General features: G+C 50.8%; 1 protein-coding gene across 3 annotated transcripts in view; it reads left to right on the forward strand.

Annotated features, from left to right (window-relative positions):
• Nucleotides 1–17,869, forward strand: part of TGFA (transforming growth factor alpha) — a 115,624-nt gene that overhangs the window by 23,835 nt on the left and 73,920 nt on the right. For 2 of the 3 annotated variants that reach the window (XM_006049244.4, XM_025260843.3), the window contains exon 2: nt 11,758–11,811. The exons of the other annotated variant lie outside the window; for it this stretch is intronic. In XM_006049244.4, the coding sequence (XP_006049306.1) occupies nt 11,758–11,811 (54 nt within the window). The remainder of the gene's footprint in view (nt 1–11,757; nt 11,812–17,869) is intronic. 3 annotated transcript variants of the gene reach the window in all.

A 17,869-nucleotide genomic window follows, 5' to 3' on the forward strand; every position in this document is an offset into this window, starting at 1 on the left:
AGTTTATCCATTTGCCTGCTGAAGGATATTTTGGTTACTTCCATGATTGAGTAATTGTGAATAAAACTGCTATCAATATTTGTGTGTGCAGCTTTCTGTGTGTGTGTGTATGTGTGTGTACACATAAATTTTCAATCATTTGGGTAAATACCAAGGAGCTTGATTGCCAAACCATATGGTAAGACTATGTCTGGTTTTGCAAGAAACCACTAAGCTGTCCTCCAGAGTGGCTATACCGTTCTATCAGCTGGTTCTGGTTCCTGCCCGACTTTCACTTGGACAAGTGATTTTTCTGGGCAGTGCTTCGGAAACACGCAGAATATTCCAGGGATGCTGTCCACGTTCTTCTTCCTGTCATTTTCCTCTTCTTGCTAGAGCTAAACCATCTGAGCAGAAAACTTCCTCTTCCCTCCCTCTTTTCTTCTGAGACTTCACATCTCTACTGTCCCCCTACCCCAAAGTTAACCAGGTAGATGGGGACGGGCAGGAGCAGGCTTGGTAGGGGAACACTACCATGCTTCCCCAGGGTGTTTTTTTTCTTTAAAATGATTTACGTTGACACCACTGAGAGGTACATGATGCTCTTCACCCCGAAACTGTGGGGTCAGGCGTGCCTTGTTCCTCACTGATGTGTCTCCAATCAGCAAAAGAAACTCTTCCTATATGACTAAGTGCACTGGGGGCATTCACCGAACAGGGGCCAGAGAGAAATACTTCAGGGGCTCTGAAGTCAGGCAGTGGACCGAGAGACAGTTGCCCTCCTTGCCACGCCTCCTCTCCTTCCCTCTCTAGGCCCCCAGGAGTCAGTCTGGAGCCCTGAGACTATAAATCACTGGGTGCACGCTTGTTGGCAGCTCGTTGGTCTTGTTACTTTATAGCCTGGCTTCCTATTGTGCAACCCAGATGCTCTGGGTTATTATAGAGAAGCATACAGATGAACACAGAAAGGAGGGAATTACCGAATGTCAGGGAAGGAAGCAGCCCAGTTACCTGAAGGCAGGCTGATCCTGCAGTCCGCTGCGAGCTCCCCCAGGCCGCTGGCAAGGCTTTCCTGAGCCGCCCTGTCCGTTCACGTACCGCCAGCTTATTCTGTCTCCCTTGAGTTTTGGGTGCTTCTGCCCACATGCAGTTGGAGGCTGAATGACCTATAGTTGAGAGACTTTCCATGCCTGGGTCCATAATTTCTCAACAGGGTGCACTGTTAGCCTCTTAAGGAGGACAAATTCCTGTGCATCGCAGCAATTTACCATCCCTGCTCTTAACCACTAATTAGATACCAGGAGAGCCCCCATGTCATTGTTGACAGTCAAAACCTACCCCACCAATTACCAACTGCCCCCAGGACGCACTGCCAGTGGGCAGAAGCCCTGGGCTAGGGGTGGGCTGGTCAGGCTCTCCTAGTGAAAGAGGATTCTCTGAGTGCCTCTTACCCACTTCTCATCTGGGCCCTTCTCACAGCTGGCACCTGCTCTTCTCCTCCGTGCCCTTCTTCATCTCCTCTCTTCTCTTCCTCCTCCTCCCCCTCACTTTCAGGGGAGGAGGACTTAGACCTCTCCCCAGCCTGCTTTGTGATGCAGGGCTCCAAGAACTTCAGGGTGTTTCCCCTTTAATTCTTGAAAATGCATCTTCTGGGGATTTGTGTCCTCATTTGAGCTCTGCTTCTCAATCAGCGGTCTTTATGCAGTCCGGTGAGTTCTCCTAAGGGGTGTTCTGGAGTCAGCCCCGAGAACCCAGAAGATGACAGAGGCCTGATGGTGGCAATGAGCATTGGTGCAGGGCTGTCCCCTCTGTCCAGCCCTCCCCCAGCCCCCAAGGCCAACGCTACATTGATCTGAAATGTGGCCAAGTCCCACTGGTGTTTATCTTGGCTCAAACCCCAGCCTCGCCGTGCCTCCTGCAGGGTGGTTCTGAGGGTGTTCGAGCCGAGTGGTGGGAAGGATGAGTTTGTCATCATCGCGTGGAGGAAATAGGGCAGAGTTCAAGGATTGCTTATGTTTTCACCTCCTCCCCTCTCGTAGCCTACTTCTAAGCCACTGGTGGTGAGTGGTGTGCACTCATGGCCTTGACAGAGCTGAGGGATGGGTCCGCCTTTGTTGGGGCTGCCAACAGACTACCTCTGCTGGGCTGAGGTCTGCACGGGCAGAGCCTCTGCTGACCCTGGGCCCGGAGGATGGCCATTTGGGCGCCACCACAAGGCCAGGGGAAGCTGGGACAGGGCCAGTGGGCTTCCGTGGAGTGGGCGGGGCTTGGTGTTTGATTCCTGAATTTGCTGGCAGCTGTGGGACCCTGGCCCTGCAGGGAGTGTCACTGCGCCTCCCACTGGATCCCAGCCCTATGTCTGGTCCACTCTCCCACCCCTTCTTTCCTCAGGGACTCTGGGAAAGTCGAGCATGGCCCTCTGCACTAACACCTTGATGCCTCACATGAGGGTCAGTCGGCTGGAACAGGGTGTGAGCACCTCAGCTTGTCACAGCTTCCTGCAGCCTCAGAGCTCAGCACTGGGAGAGTGAGTTGGTGATTCAGCAGCCAGGAAACTCCAGGAAAGCTCAGTCATACTAGCCCAGCTGCTCTGCAGTCCCCGTCGAGGCCCTCGGCCTGCCAGGACTGGAACAGGGCCTGTGCAAGAGGAAGTTTGCCTCAGTCCCCAGCCCTGGTCCAGGATCATTGATGAACCTTCCACTCTGCTTCCTCCTAACAAGAAAGAGTGGGGCATGGATGGGAGTGGGCACAGGGCCTGTTTCACCCAGAGGAGATGCTTGGTGCATCCTGGTTAACTGTTTTACAGAGATATTTTGCTCCTGTGTGCTGTCTGCTTTGCGGGGTGTGGGGGTGGGGGTCCTCTCAGACCACCATATTAGCAGGTAGCCCTGTGCTGTAAGGCTTTGACCTGGGGGGGGGTTGTGAGGAGCAGAGAGGAAGATGTGTGTGTAGCAGTGTGAGGCATTGCATCACACCTACCAGGCCTTAAGAAACAAAGGTTTCTCAACAATGCAGCACCCACCTGGTCCTGCCGTGGTCTCTGCGGCTTTCTCGTTCAGTCATTTCTTTTTCTTTTTAATTTATTTATCTTTAATTGAAGGATAATTATAATATTGTGTTGATTTATGCTGTACATCAACATGAATCAGCCATAGGTATATGTCCCCTCCATCTTGAGTGTCCTTGCCACCTCCTAGCCCATCCCACCCATCTCAGTTCAGTTCAGTCACTCAGTGGTGTCTGCCTCTTTGTGACCCCATGGACTGCAGCACCTCAGGCTTCCCTGTCCATCACCATCTCCTGGAGCTTGCTCAGACTCATGTCCATCGAGTCGGTGATGGCTTCCAACCATCTCATCCTGTGTCATCCCCTTCTCCTCCTGCCTTCAATCTTTCCCAGCAGCAAGGTCTTTTCTAATGAGTCAGTTCTTTGCATCAGGTGGCCAGAGTATGGGAGCTTCAGCTTCAGTCCTTCTAATGAATATTCAGGGTTGATTTCCTTTAGGATGGACTGGTTTGATCTCCTTGCAGTCCAAGGGACTCTCAAGAGTCCTCTCCAGCACCACAGTTCGAAAGCCTTAATTCTTCAGTGCTCAGCCTTCTTTATGGTCCAACGCTCACATCCGTACGCAATTACTGGAAAAACCATAGCTTTGACTAGATGGACCTTTGTCAGCAAAGTGATGTCTCTGCTTTTTATTACACTGTCTAGGTTTGTCATAGCTTTTCTTCCAAGGAGCAAGCGTCTTTTAATTTCATGGCCGCAGTGACAGTCTACTGTGATTCTGGAGCCTAAGAAAATAAAGCCAGCCACTGTCTCCCCTGCTTCCCCATCTATCTGCCATGAAGTGATGGGACTGGATGTCATGATCTTAGTTTTCTGAATGTGGAGTTTTAAGCCAGCTTTTTCACTCTCCTCTTTCACCCTCCTCAAGAGCCACCCCATGTACTACCTGTTTATCCTGAGTCCCTGCAGTCAGTCTTTACAATAATCCCGTGTGGGAGATGGATACCTTTCTCTCTCTTTCATAGTGAAGGAGACCGAGATGCTGGCAACAGGCCAAGGTTGCATAACTGCAAGGACTCAAGTTAGGACCCTAGTGGCGTGAGTCCGAGACACTGAGCTGAGTGTGGACAGGTTGTGTGCAGGGAAGGTGGCTGGTGCCTGCCAGGAATGGGTGGGCGGAGCCAAGTAGAAATGGGGTTTAGGACCAGGTTATGAGCCTGAAGTCTCTGGGCAGGACTTCAGTTGGGCCTCTGTGAGCAGAGTTTAGAGGGAAGGGGTCTGGTGGTCCAAGTGCTCTAGAAGCTCACTGGCAGCAGGAGCAGAGGTGAAAATGCTTTGGTCAGAAAAACCAGTCGGGCAACTGTTGTGAAGACCCAGAAGAGATGATGGGGCCTGAGTTTTGGCAATGGCAGTAGGGATGTAGAGGGATGGATAAGATGGGTGAGGTGGAGGCAAGACTTGTGGGAGGTTTTGTGGCTTGGTGATGGGGCAAAGGAGAGGGAGGGGCCAATGATGGTATCTGGTCTTCAGCCCCACCTAGAACCCGGGAGGAGGAGTGGAGAAGGGCAGGAGACACGAGGTCTGAGGTCCAAGCCTTTGGAGAAGGTCAGGGTTGGAAACAGTGCTTGGGGCCTGGCAGTGGGACAGTGTCGATGGGAATGTGGGATTGTGGGCTGGCTTTAGCAGCCCATACTCATCTGCCTTCCATGTAGTATGAGAGAGTCCATTTTCCTCTGACTTTGCATACTTTATTTCATTTTATTTAATCCTTGCAATAGTCATGTGAGGAAGTGTTGTCCTTGTTTATGGATGAGGACACAGAGGCAAAGTGAGGTTAGATAACACAGCTAAGGTCTCACAGTTAAGGAGCGGCAGAGCTAGGGTTCGAACCCAGTCCTTACAGCAGGGCTCCTTTTTTCTCTGCCATAATAGACCCTGAGCTGGGATTAGAAAGTGGTACAGGGTTTCAGTGCAGACACCCATCTGCCTGTCTCTTCTACCTCCCTGATCCTGAAGGTTCAACCTGAACACTTTGGGTTTTCCCACCCACAGATATACAAACAGACATGGAAAATACCATGAGCATTCAAGTAACACTGGCTTATTTTCTAGGAGGTCGTAGTCATAAAGTATTGCCTTAGACTCATGTAGTTAGACTTTGCTGCTTCTGGCCACCCACGAGTCATTAGGAAGGGCAGCTGAGGGTCCCAAGCTCCTGGGCTGTAAGCTTCGAATATATCTTCAAGCCCACGTCAAGACTGCATTGAAAATGTAGAAATGGAACGTGCCCTTTTAGGTTCTAGTTTCGGATCTCTCCCATCTTCTGATATTCCATGGACATGCTAAATCGAAAGACAAAATTATAACAAACTGCGCACACTCACTGAGGCAAGCACACGCAGCCTTTTGCCTGATCCTGGTTCAAGGCAAGGGATCCACCTGCACACAGAGCATCAGAATGAGGCCAAGTATGTCCATACCCCTCTTCCCCAGACAGATGGTTTAGAACGATGCCAGCCCCATATCATCCCAGAAGTTAGGGACAGGGCTGACGCAACTCTGTCATTTAAACATAAAGAACCTGAGATTGAGAGCCGTGAAGGGACTTGCTAAAGGTGACACCGCTCACGGATGGCCCTAGCCTCTGGACTTACCTCCGTATCACAGCACATCTGGCTTAGGTCCAGGAGAAGAAGACTTTTCTAGAGTGTTTGTGTCCTTTGGCTGCGCTCCACAGGATAGGGGGAAGCAGAGGGTGGCTGGCTGGGCCCTGTAACATGAGCTGCCATGTCTGTCACTTACAAGCTGGGTGACCTTGGGCAAGTGACTTAATCTCCTATATCTGGACTTTCTCCTCTCCAAACTGGGAGCTTGAACAGTACCTGCTTCCTAGGACTGGCTTTGCGTACTGAATGAGACGATGCAGGGCATGTCGTAAGTGCAGAAATGTTGCTGCTATTACTGTTAATAACGCTCTCGGCCACAATAATACTTATGGCTGAATGATGCAAGGAGGGAGCTCGGGAGATGAGTCAGGCGCCCGTGGTCTTCCCGCCCACTGCTGCGTACAGGTGTGTACTGGTTCATATACAGGTTCACGTGTCTGTGGAGCTGTTTGGGTGCAGGGTCAGAACCTCACTTGGATGAGTTTGTCACAAGAGCTACCCACTTCCCTGCAGAGTTACCACCTGAAACCCAGCACTAACCATTTCAAGTAATTTCTCGATAAGACTCTCCTGGGGTAGCAAAGTTTAGTCTGTGTTTTGAAGGCAGAGTTCCAGATGCTGGGATGGGGAGAGAAAGAGCCCTCTGTCCCGTGAGCTGTTCGGCCCAAAGTGATTCATTCTGTGTCACGTATTTCTAAACCCTCCTCGCCTTCCCCTGAGCTCTCCTGATCCTGTCCGGCCAGTTACTCCACACATTCCTCTGCTGCTTTGCCTGTCGTCCTCTCAAGCCAGTGTCACCGGTGTCTCTGTAAGCAGGGGCACTTGTGAACTGTCACCTCTTCCTTGGGGAGAAACTCTGCACTGGGGTGATTGAGGATGCCGCGTGGCTGCTTTCGATGCGACATTTATGGCTGTTCTCGCAGGAGGGTCAGGCACGGGTCTCCTGGTCTTACTGGTCCTGCCAGCTTCCCTCCTTGCCCCTGCCTGCTGTGTGTTCCCTTTTTCTTCCTAATCACTTCTGACCCTGAAGCTAGCATCTGTACCTGGCTATCAAACCTCTTGTGTTGAAAAATACTAAGTCACACAATATTGCAGGTTTTGCAGTTAAAAATCCTGCCATATTTGTAGATAAATTTCAGGTGTTGGAATATAATTCATAAGAGAAGATACCCTAGAACCTGGTACCAGAAGTTACCTTAGTACCAGCAGACCCTGGGTTCCCTGTGACCCATTTCCACATATTTTTGTCCCCTACATGGCTGTTCATGGGTGTCACCTGAAGACCTCGACCTGTAGGTACCATCCTCACTTCCTGAGCTTCTGCTCTGAGCCTCATGGCCCCGCAGCCCCAAGCATGGCAGGAGAGGAAGTGAGATCCTGGCTGCCCTCCACACGGCCACGCTCGCTTCTGCCTGTCTCTCCACTGGTTCCTGCCCCTCCGCCTGCATTAGGTCATTCCCTGCGGGCCTTTCCTCACCAGCTCCACTAAAGCTAAGACATCTTTCATCCAAAAGGACCTGCTGCAACCTCTCTCCCCCCTCCCCACATCTCCCTGACGCCAAAACCTCACCCTCACTCCTTTGCTCAGGAAGCCTGGCTTAGGGGATTTGAAAGTGGATGAGCTGTGGAGCCTTGATTTTCTCGGGCAAGCAGCTGATCTACACAGTAGAGTAGGTGGGAGCCTGGAAGCAAATACCAGCTGTAGTGGAGGTGAGAGCAGGGCATGGTCACCTCTGCCAGGGTGGCCGGGGGCCTGACAATGCCTCTTCCAGGTCAGGGCCTTAGAGCTGAGTGTCTGCAGAGGAGGTGAAGCGGTCACCAGGCTGACAGGTAGAAGAGGATGGAGGGTGTCCTGTGCTCAAGGTACAGCCAGGTCCCAACCCTGTGCATGCACGTGGGGCTGCACGGACGGGGCATCCTGCTCTGTGGTCGGGGGAGATGGGTGTCCAGCATCCATCGGCAACATTTCCCCTTGGCCCTGACCTGTGAGCTCCCAGGTAAGTAGGCTGTCCTCTCTCTGGCCATTCTTCCTGTTGGAAGCAGCCATCTGCATCCCAAAAGCTGAAGCGAAAGCTCTGCGGCCCTTGTCCTTCCTGGAGGGCCGCCTAGGGAACCTAGGCTACCTTGAGGCTGGGGTCCGTCTTTCACAAGGTCTTTCTTCCATTACGTGTAGATTTTCCCCTCGCCACCACCCCGCTTTACTGAGTTCACAATCCTGAGATTCCCCTCGTTGGAGCTATTTAGACAAAGTGGGATGCTGGCAGGAGCAACCCAGAGGGATTCCTGCCTGGAGGGAGGCTGGCTGGATGGCCTTGGGGCAGGCAAGGCCCGGCTTTGAACCTCAGGTGAGAGGCACCTGTAGCCTCTGATTCTCCATCTGAACTGTGCGTTGTCTCCCCAGGGCCACTGGCGGCGGCCATGCCTACGTCTGAACCCAAGCAGGTGCTCCAGGGAGGATTCCTGTGCCTCTGATGAGTCTCGGAGCCTGCCAAGGCCATGTGTTTCTGGCCTTCACATGGTCTAGCTGTTCCAAGCAAAGCCCAGGGGGCTGGAAGTCTGGGCAGTTGGGCTTATGGAGGTTATGCTGTGGGGAGTCTGGACGTTCACACCCTTGCTCCTTCTCGGTAGACCTTGCTCATAGTGGGGGGATTGGAGGCGGTGGAAATATCACAAGAGGCAACAGATGGAGCCTCTGGAAGAGATGGATCAACCTGGTGCCGAGGCCCCCTGAATCTGTTGTCTGGACTCTTTGGTGGTCATAGCTGGTACCTTCCAGTGTGTCATGACAACCCATGACAGAAGGACTGGTGTGTGGGGTGGTCATTAAACACTGTCTCAGGCATAGGAGTTGGATAGACTTGAGTCTGAATTGGGCTGCAGGAACTTGGGCAGATTTCTCAACCTGTCTAAGCCTCAGTTTCCTCATCTGTAAAATGGGGGTGTTTCCATAGACTGGACCAGAAGGCAGGGAGGCCGGGAGGAGCCCTGTGTCATGGGTATGCTGCTGCTAAGTCGCTTCAGTTGTGTCCGACTCTGTGCGGCCCTGGAGATGGCAGCCCACCAGGCTCCCCTGTCCCTGGGATTCTCCAGGAAAGAACACTGGAGTGGGTTGCCATTTGCTTCTCCAACGCATGAAAGTGAAAAGTGAAAGTGAAGTCGCTCAGTCGTGTCCGACTCCTAGCGACCCCATGGAGTGCAGCCTACCAGGCTCCTCGGTCCATGGGATTTTCCAGGCAAGAGTACTGGAGTGGGGTGCCAATGCCTTCTCCAATAAGTAATAAGTGTCATGGGTATGGTGAGGACTAAAGAAGATAAAGCATGTAAAAGCCAAGTGGTGGGCCTGGGACTGCCACCTGCCCAGTAAGTGGCACCTGTGCCCCTGTGAGACGTGACGGAAGTCAGACCCTGTCTTTTGGGTCTGGGACCCTCCTAGGGAGCCCACCACATGGTGAAGGAGAAGCAAAGGGCTCATCTCCCATCACAGGGCCCCTGCTGCAGTTGTGTCTACACAGAAATTGCAGAGAGAGCCCCGGGGCACCGAAGAGTTTTTCCGTGGGACTGTGGGGGATACCGGAAAGGAACTGTTCTTGTACTGCTCAACTTATGATTAAAAACCCAGTGTCCTTCCTCTGTGGAACATGGTGGTTTTGTAACCCCTAATTAGTTCCCGAAACATCTTTGCAAGTTCAGCAGCTGAGAGCTCCCAGGTAAGGAACCCAGGGGGTGGGATGGCAAATGGACTCGCGCCAAGGCTGAGGCAGCGCCCCTCCACACGCCCCGGATGCTGGGGAGCACCTCCGCTCCCTCCTGGCTGAGGTTGGACAGTGTGTGCTGTCTAGTCCAGGTTTTGCTTAAGCAGAGGTCAGCGTGCAGCCAGGAACCGTACTGACTGATGGACAGACGGATGGATACGGGGCTGGGACGGAAAGGGGAAGGAGATGCATTTGTTCATACACTGTTTGTGACAGGCCAGTGGTGCTTCCTCTCAAGAGGTTTGTTTACAGAGCATCTGTGAGTCTTTCCTTTCGGTTCCACAGGTCACTGGCCACCTTTGGCCCCGAGTGGTTTGTGGTGATGCCAGTAAAATCAGCTTGTGACAGGTCCCCAGCTGACTGGGTGAAACCTCTGAGACTTTTCCTTGCTTTCGTAGGAAACCCTCAGTTTAGTGCTTGGTGTGTCGACTACACACTCGGCCTTTTAGATAATGCCCAGGGGGGCCCTGAGACCTTGCTTCCAAAGGTAGTGTCTATTGAGCAGCAAGAAGGAATTACACAGGCCAACATGTGATTTCACTTTCTCTCCTCGTCCCCTTCTGCCACTGCCTCCTGGTCTCCCCCCACCCAACTCCAGCACCAAGTGTCAGGTTCGGGACTCTGTAGGAGTATTTGGGAAATTCATGCCAGGCTGGCAGTGAGAGCAGCCTGAAGCTTTTAGATATTTCTCAGGTCAAAGGCTTAAAGGGAAGTCCTGAGCAGATTGCCATATCTGTTCCAAGCATGTTTCTCCCTTGAGAGTCAAGGGCTGGCATGTCTACACCCTGAGAGATGGGGGAAAGGAGCTCTCACAGCCTGCGTGGCAAGGGGTGTACTGTTCCTGAGCCTTGGGGTGGGGTCACAGCACAGAGGTTTGCCTCTTTCTGTGCTGCCTCTGGGCTAGCCTGCAGGCGGCCCGGCCTCATTGCGTGACCACCACAGCATGTTTTTGCAGTTCAGTTTTAGGGAATCATTCTTAGTTCATGCTGATTGCATAACTCCTAGAGGTTCCTTCTTCGACAGAATTGTGCTGCTCTGCTTCCTCTGGGGCTGTAACATGCGGGCGCAGAAGGTCATCTGCTGGCCGGGGTGGCTTTGGAAATATGCGACCCTTGTGGTCCCAGAGCCTCCTGCTCAAGTGGGCCCTGGGCTTGGGGGCTCATGCCCACACAGTCACAGTCTGGACATACTTAATGGTTTTCCTTTCACATTATAAATGTGAAAGGAAAATGAAGTTCAATGGGACAGTGGGGTGTGTGCAGGGCCCTGGGGCCTTGGCTCCTGTGATCCCACCTACTGCCACCTCCCTGCCTCCCCTGGGTGGGTTCTCACCCCTGCCACCTGGGACCTGGACACCAGAAAGGCTGGAATGAGGTGTGTGCCCCTCCTGGGTAGGGCATGGTGGCAGCTGCCCCATCGAGGCTGGTCGCCCAGCTGCGTCTCTGTGGAAGACGGACATGGGCGAGCCTCTCCTCTCCCCTAATCCACGTACCCCCGGGTAGATGTTGCGACACCCTCTAGGTCACCTGCCCACGGTGGGTTGGGGCAACTGGTTTCTGGGAAGAAGAAACCTCTGATTGGCTTCCCTGCCCCCAGCTGGGTCGCTTACATCCGCACATCCATCCCCCTGTTGGCGGACCCAGCTGTCTGGGATCCCGTGCACGCCTGGGTACTGTTGCTGGGGCCCAGGGTGCCTCTGGGGAGCTGGGCTCACCCTGCAAGTCTCCTCACACCCCAGAGAGAGCAAGACCAGAAAGAGCACGTAACAAGTATCATGACATGCTCAACATCATGTACATACTTAAAGCCACCGAACTGTGCGCTTAAAAAGAGTTAAGATAGTAACTTCTATGTATATTTTATCACAATAAAACATATCTATAAGGTGTTTTAAAACAAGAAACATCATGACAAGTGGAGAGAGAGAGACCAGGAAAGAAAAAGCTTGAGATTTTAGTAATGCTAATAGGCACTTTTTTCCTGCTTTTTGCACAAAGGGTCCCACTTATTCATTTTGTACTGAGCTTCCCTGGTGGCTCAAGATGGTGAAGAATCTGCCTGCAATGTGGTAGACCAGGGGTTAGGAAGATCCCCCGGAGAAGGGAATGGCAACCCACTTGCCTGGAGAATCCTCATGGACAGAGGAGCCTGGCGGTCTACAATCCATGGGGTTGCAAAGAGCTGGACACAATTTAGTGACTAAACCACCACCACTCTGTATTATGTTGCTACGACTGCCTGTTGGCCACTTTGTAAAATATCAACTCTTTCCCTTGAGAAGGACCCATCCTTGAAGGCTGAGAAGTTGGCTGCTGGCCAGACTCTCACCTGTCTTCTTTTCTTCCTCTTCACAGGTATTTTCTTGGCCGTGTGCCAGGCCCTGGAGAACAGCACATCCGCCCTGAGTGGTGAGTCCCATCCCATCCCCTCCACGTGGGGTGGTGTATGGAGAACGGATGGGAGCAGCCCCTGGCTGCTTTGTGGAGCCTCTGCTACAAGCTTCCCCCCGGCCTCCTGCCTGCTGAGCTCCCATGCATCTGCCTCCTGCACGTTGTCCCAGGGCCTGGGGAGTGCTCCTGGGAGGTCTTAACCGCCGACCCACAGCGACCGTTCCCTGCTCACCGAGGGTGTGCCCTCTCCCAGCTCTGATCCCAGCACAGTCCCTGTGGGCAAGGGTGCTGGCAAGCTGAGCCTCAAAATCCATCTAAAGAAGAACCCAGATTCCTAAACCCTCTTGTCTCCTTCTGCCTGGGAATCTTTGTTTAGTTATTAATACTTTCCAGTTTCTCCTTGGACATTTGTAGTCGCATTTCCTTTTTTGCATTTTGAGATCCTGGGTCAACAGATTGGAAAGTTGGGAAACGTTGGCGGCAAACTACTCGTGGGCAGAGGCTGACAAAAGCGTCCCCTGCGACATTTGCTCACAGCTCTTAGCATTCGTTCATGTGCACTAATATTTTTATACAATTAGTCGTGGTGAGGAAGTGATTTGGGTGCCTGCTTTTTAAATTCAGGGTTTGGAGTTGTGCTTTTTTCCATGTGGCTAGAATGTCTTGAAATGTATCCTTTTAAAATGTTATAATGTTTCATTCAAGTGGACACGTGTTACAGTTAGGCTTTTCCCATGGGATATTTTTGTTGTCTTCAGTTTAAATTATAATGCTCCTTCTTGATGCCTAGAAACTATTTCCTTCTTTTGGATTCTTTCCTTGGGATATAGCTCTAGGAGCAAGAGTATATATTTACGATTCTTGTAACAAATTGCTAAGTAGCTTTCCAAAGGAATTGAGCCGGTTTTTATGTCAGCAGTGTACCAGTCTGCCAGTTTCTCTGTTCACTCGTTGACATAATGTTCCCATCTGTTACTTCAGTGGCCCAAGCTGCGTCTCCCTAGCTATTTCAGGGAGGTGCCAGGGCAGGAGGTGGTGCTCTGTATTCATACATCCTCAAACCACCACACAGTGTTCCTGGTACTTAGCTCTTCTCCAAAGCTTTCCATCCAAACATAATAGATGCCACTGCTGCTCCCACTGGATACCAGCGCTTCTGCAACCCCACAGTCTCCACCCGGAGCTGTTATCCTTGATGCACTTGAACCTTTAAGGTGTCTGAGGTACTTGGTGACCCCTGATGCCACAGAAGAAACTGCCTCTCGCCCTGTGTGTTATACTTCATTGGGACTGGAGGTGGAATCGCCCGTCCATTCCAAAGCAGTGCTTTGGCAGTCCAGGGTCTACTTGAGTTTCCATGAAGTAGTTCTTTCCCTTTTTAACTACTTCCCCCATCACAAAGGGCTCAGATGTGCAAATGCAGGGGGGAGGGGATAGCTTTGTGACCCTTGCTAGTTTCACAATTGACCCAGCCCTCATCCTGGGATGCATTTACCCTCCTGGTGCACCCCCAGCCCATCGTGGTCCTCACTGTAGGACCTGGTGGGCCAACATCCGGGTTCCCCTCTGAGTCACTTGTAGGTGACAGTTTGTGGTGATGCAGAGGCCGATGCTACCCCCAGGGAGACGGTTATCTCACCCCCTACACCCATTCCATCCATCACACAGGAAAGCTAGGGGATGTTGTACCTGAGCCAGTCCCCTTAGGGGCCTGCCATGGCTCCTGCTGAGGCCCCTTAGGATTCCCTAGGCTCTTCTGGGGAGACGTGGGAAACCTGTGATATTTATCCAGAAAATGATATTTATCCAGAAAATGCTTGTTGCGGTCATGACTGACCTCTGCTCCATGTTTCTTTTCTGGCCTTGCTTCTGTGAGACGGTCTCAGGTTGATATCGGACATACTCTCCCCCTGACGACTTAGGTTCAGAAAACAGTAGGTGGGCCTGCCCTTTTGCACACGACCCTGTAACTGGCTGAGTGCTGCTCTGTGGCCCAATGTGGTGGGTGAGAGCTGGGGTAGGGCCACACCTTCTAGTGTGCAGGGGTCATTGAGATCTTGGTATTGGTTGGTGACATGTGGGAGCGGGCAGGGGGCCCGCCAGTCTGGCCTCTTGCACTGCTCTCTGATGGGTCACTTACGTGTGGTACTTGTGCCCCAGAGAGGTTAATGGAATAGTTCTTTCCATGTTTGCTTGCTCTCTGCCCTGCCCTGCTGGACCAAGATATGAATCCAGAGAGAGCTGGGTTAGTTAGTAGACAAGTCCAAATGGTGATGGCCATGTCAGAGCCACTTGTCCAGGAGCTAGGGCTTTGTGACTAAATCAGGCTTGTTTGCTCAACTTTCTTTCCCTTTAGGGTGACCTTCCCATTTCCTGGAAGACTCCCCAGGCCCTTGTAGGCCTTGCCCACCCCACCTGAACTCTGTCCTCTCCGGACATGGCTGAAATCTTGTTATGGGTACAGCTCAAACTGGAGACCCCACCAGCCACACCCACCACACTAGCATTGAAATATATGTGTGTTTACCTCTTGGATAATTCAGCAAGCAAAACTATATGTTAATGTTTATAACAGAAATCTTCAGACATAGAAAAGGAGAAATAATAGCAACGTCAATCCCCATGTACCCATCACCCAACTTCAACAACTAGCATCTCTCTGCCATTGTTCCTTCATCTATTTTCTCACCTTTTTGAGTGTGCTCTTTGTTGGTATAGTTTAAAACATAATCCATTTCTCTTGTGACTATTACTTGTGTCTAACAGATAAGAACTTTTAAAATGGAACCATAGTTCAGTTACACCAACAAAAGCAATAGTAATTCTTTTTTATTAGATTCTTAAATATGGAGGGTAGATGATGCTGAACTCAAATTTGTGGCATTTTATTTAATTCACATTGCCTTTGATGTTTTCATATTTTGCTTTCTAGTTATATTTCCTTTCAGGTCAACACTGCTTTTATAAAATGTGCTCATTTGTATACTGGGTGACTGACTTTCACATCTAGGAGTGAAAGGAGTCCCTCCTAACCCTTATGCTCTGGAGGTTGGTGGGCTCATTTACTGAAACTATCTAGGTGTGAAGATGGGTAATTTTAGGATAGAAGCTACGAGAGCTTCACCACATGCAGATCTCTTCACTCTGAGAGTTAATTGCAATGAGAAATAGTAATGAACACAAGAAGGTTTTTGTTCATTCCTGATTGATGGTGCTGGAACAAAGGATTGCAGACTTACTCAGAATTAAGCTCTAACATTTTGATGGAGCAGCATAGACAGAAAATTTCAAACTCCACATGCTAGTCAAAAGTGGAATATGAACTTGAAGGAACAGGGGCTGATCCCATGTGGCATTCTTGTGCTTTCCCCCCAAAAAGGTCCCGTGACCTCATGACTTCATAGTTGCTCTTGGCTTTCTTGTTTGAGGTTTCATTGGTTTCTTTCAATCCTCCTTTTTATAACCCCCCAAATGTGGAGGGTAGATGATGCCAGAGGCATGGAAACTGGCATTATTATCATCAGAAATGCTTCTCAGACATTTGCTTTGGGTGGGACATTGGAGGAATACATGCCTCAGGCTGGAGGTGGGAGCCCTGCGTGTTAGACCCATCTGGTCTCAGTTCTGCCGTGTCCTCAGGCAAGTTATTCATCTGGTTCCTGTTTGGATGTTGGCCTTGACTTAGGAATAACCTGTGAAGTTTTTCACATGACCACTGTGATGGATTGATGGAGACTGCTTAGAAAGCTTTGATGAGGATTTCGAAGGCAGCCTTCAAAGTATCAGTTCAGTTCAGTCGCTCAGTCGTGTCCGGTTCTTTGTGACCTCATGGGCTGCAGCACACAAGGCTTCCCTGTCCATCACCAACTCTTGGAGCTTACTCAAACTCATGTCCATCAAGTTGGTGATCCTATCCAGCCATCTCATCCTCTGTTGTCCCCTTCTCCTCCTGCCTTCAGTCTTTCCCAGCATCAGGGTCTTTTCCAATGAGTCAGTTCTTCACATCAGGTGGCCAAAGTATTGGAGTTTCAGCTTTGGCATCAGTCCTTCCAATGAATATTCAGGATTGATTTCCTTTAGGATGGACTGGTTGGCTCTCCTTGCAGTCCGAGGGACTCTCAAAAGTCTTCTCCAACACCACAGTTCAAAAGCATCAATTCTTTGGTGCTCTGCTTTCTTTATAGTCCAACTCTCACATCCATACATGACCACTGGAAAAACCATAGCCTTGACTAGATGGACCTTTGTTGGCAAAGTAATGTTCAGAATGTATGGCGGTGGTCAAACTTGCCATGACCCTCAGATACGCTAGTGGTGGTGTGACTGCCCTGTGTCTCGTTCTCTCGGAGCCAGATGCTATTTTACATTCAGGTTCTAACATTATGGGCTTTTCAGGTGGTGCAGTGGTTAAAAAAATCCACCTGCCAATGCAGGAGATGCAAGAAACTTGTGTTCAGTCCCTGGATTGGGAAGATCCTCTGGAGTAGGAAATGGCAACCTACTCCAGTACTCTCACCTGGAAAATTCCACAGACAGAGGAGTCTGGTGAGCCTCAGTCTGTGGGGTTGCAAAGAGTCAGATGTGACTGAATAACTGAGTGTGTGTGCACGCATGCATACACACACACATAGGCTACATTGTAGTTGCTGGACAACTTCTCTGTCCTTGTCTCCACCACAAAGGTGACCCCACAATGAGAGCCTCACAGTAACAGACGGCAACCACAGCTGACTGCTTAGTGTGTGATTTAGAAAATCGTTGCTCTAAGAAGTCGGTGGTCTGCGGGCCAGGACAGAAAATTTGTATCTGGTTGGTTGTCAGTTTGTAAAGCTTGCAGAGGAACATTAACTGGGGGCGAGGTGAGGATGCCAGCACCTGCAGCTTAGAACCTCACACCTTTGTGAGGAAAGAGTCACGGCCTGTCTTCAAAGGCACCTTTTCATGCTCCTGACTGGGGACAGAATGCACCCTGGTTAAGTTGTTGGGTGGCTGCTTGCTTAACCCTGCGCCATGTTGCCTCGTTCCCAGGCTGCCCATCTGGTTCTCATATTTTCATGAGACTCATTCTAATGATCCAGGGGTGTGGTGAGGGCCTTGCTCAGACACCTGGGAGCCAAGCTCCTTCTGTTCTTTGCCTAATTCCTGGGTGATTCAGGGTGGTTCTCTAAGCCTCTGAATTTCTGCTCCTTCCTCTAGCCTGTGTCTATTGACACCCACTTGGAACCAGGAAATGTTGGAAACCTTATTTAATTTAGCATCTGGGAGACTTTTCAAAGGTGATGATGAAAGACCATGGAACATTCATGGTGGCGTCATTCAGAGGGATGGTCCCTCTTATCAGCTTGCACGGGGAGACGGTGGTCGGATTTGGTGGGGGCTTTGGGTTTAACTGTTAAGGGCAAGTTTGGGCTGGGGGTATGGAGGGAGGGCAAATCAGATTATAGGGAGAGGTCTTTGAAGACAGTACTTTGTTTGGAAAACAGGTAGAACACAGGTCAGCCAGCAAGCCAGGGATCTGGTTATTGCTCACCTCGCCTAACAAAAGCTTTTCAGAACTGCAACCTGCTTCCCCGTTCCATTGTCTGGAGTTTTCCCACGTGGGGCTGAAGTCATTCTAAAATTAGAAAGCTCACGTGTTCTGCCCAGGTACAAGGTTCACGGTTCCAAATATGTGTCTGTAGCACAAGAGACTTGGTATGATTTCGTTAGGGGCTAAAAACACAGACAGCCGGTGTGGGGACTAGCTTGCTGTGGAGGACGCTTAGAGGAGCGTGGAGCCTCAGAGAGAAAGAGGGCGTGTTTCTCCTTTCCTTTCTAGGATTTCTGCTTGTCACACAATTCCTCATTTTACCTTCTACTTTTTGCAGAGGAAACTGCTGGGTCAGAAGGCAGGTTGCTCAGAGTAGTAGACACACCACAGAATGTGGAGTCCAGGATCATAATTCTGACTCAGTAGCTGGGTGACATTTGTAGTCCCCCCTGGATAAAGTTAAGGGCTTGGATTAAGGCAGTGTCTTTTCAAACCATGAGTCACAAAATCGCTCTAGTGGGTCACAACCAACATTTTTTAAAAATG

Source organism: Bubalus bubalis, chromosome 12 (assembly GCF_019923935.1).
Source record: "Bubalus bubalis isolate 160015118507 breed Murrah chromosome 12, NDDB_SH_1, whole genome shotgun sequence".
Taxonomy (NCBI): Eukaryota; Metazoa; Chordata; class Mammalia; order Artiodactyla; family Bovidae; genus Bubalus; species Bubalus bubalis.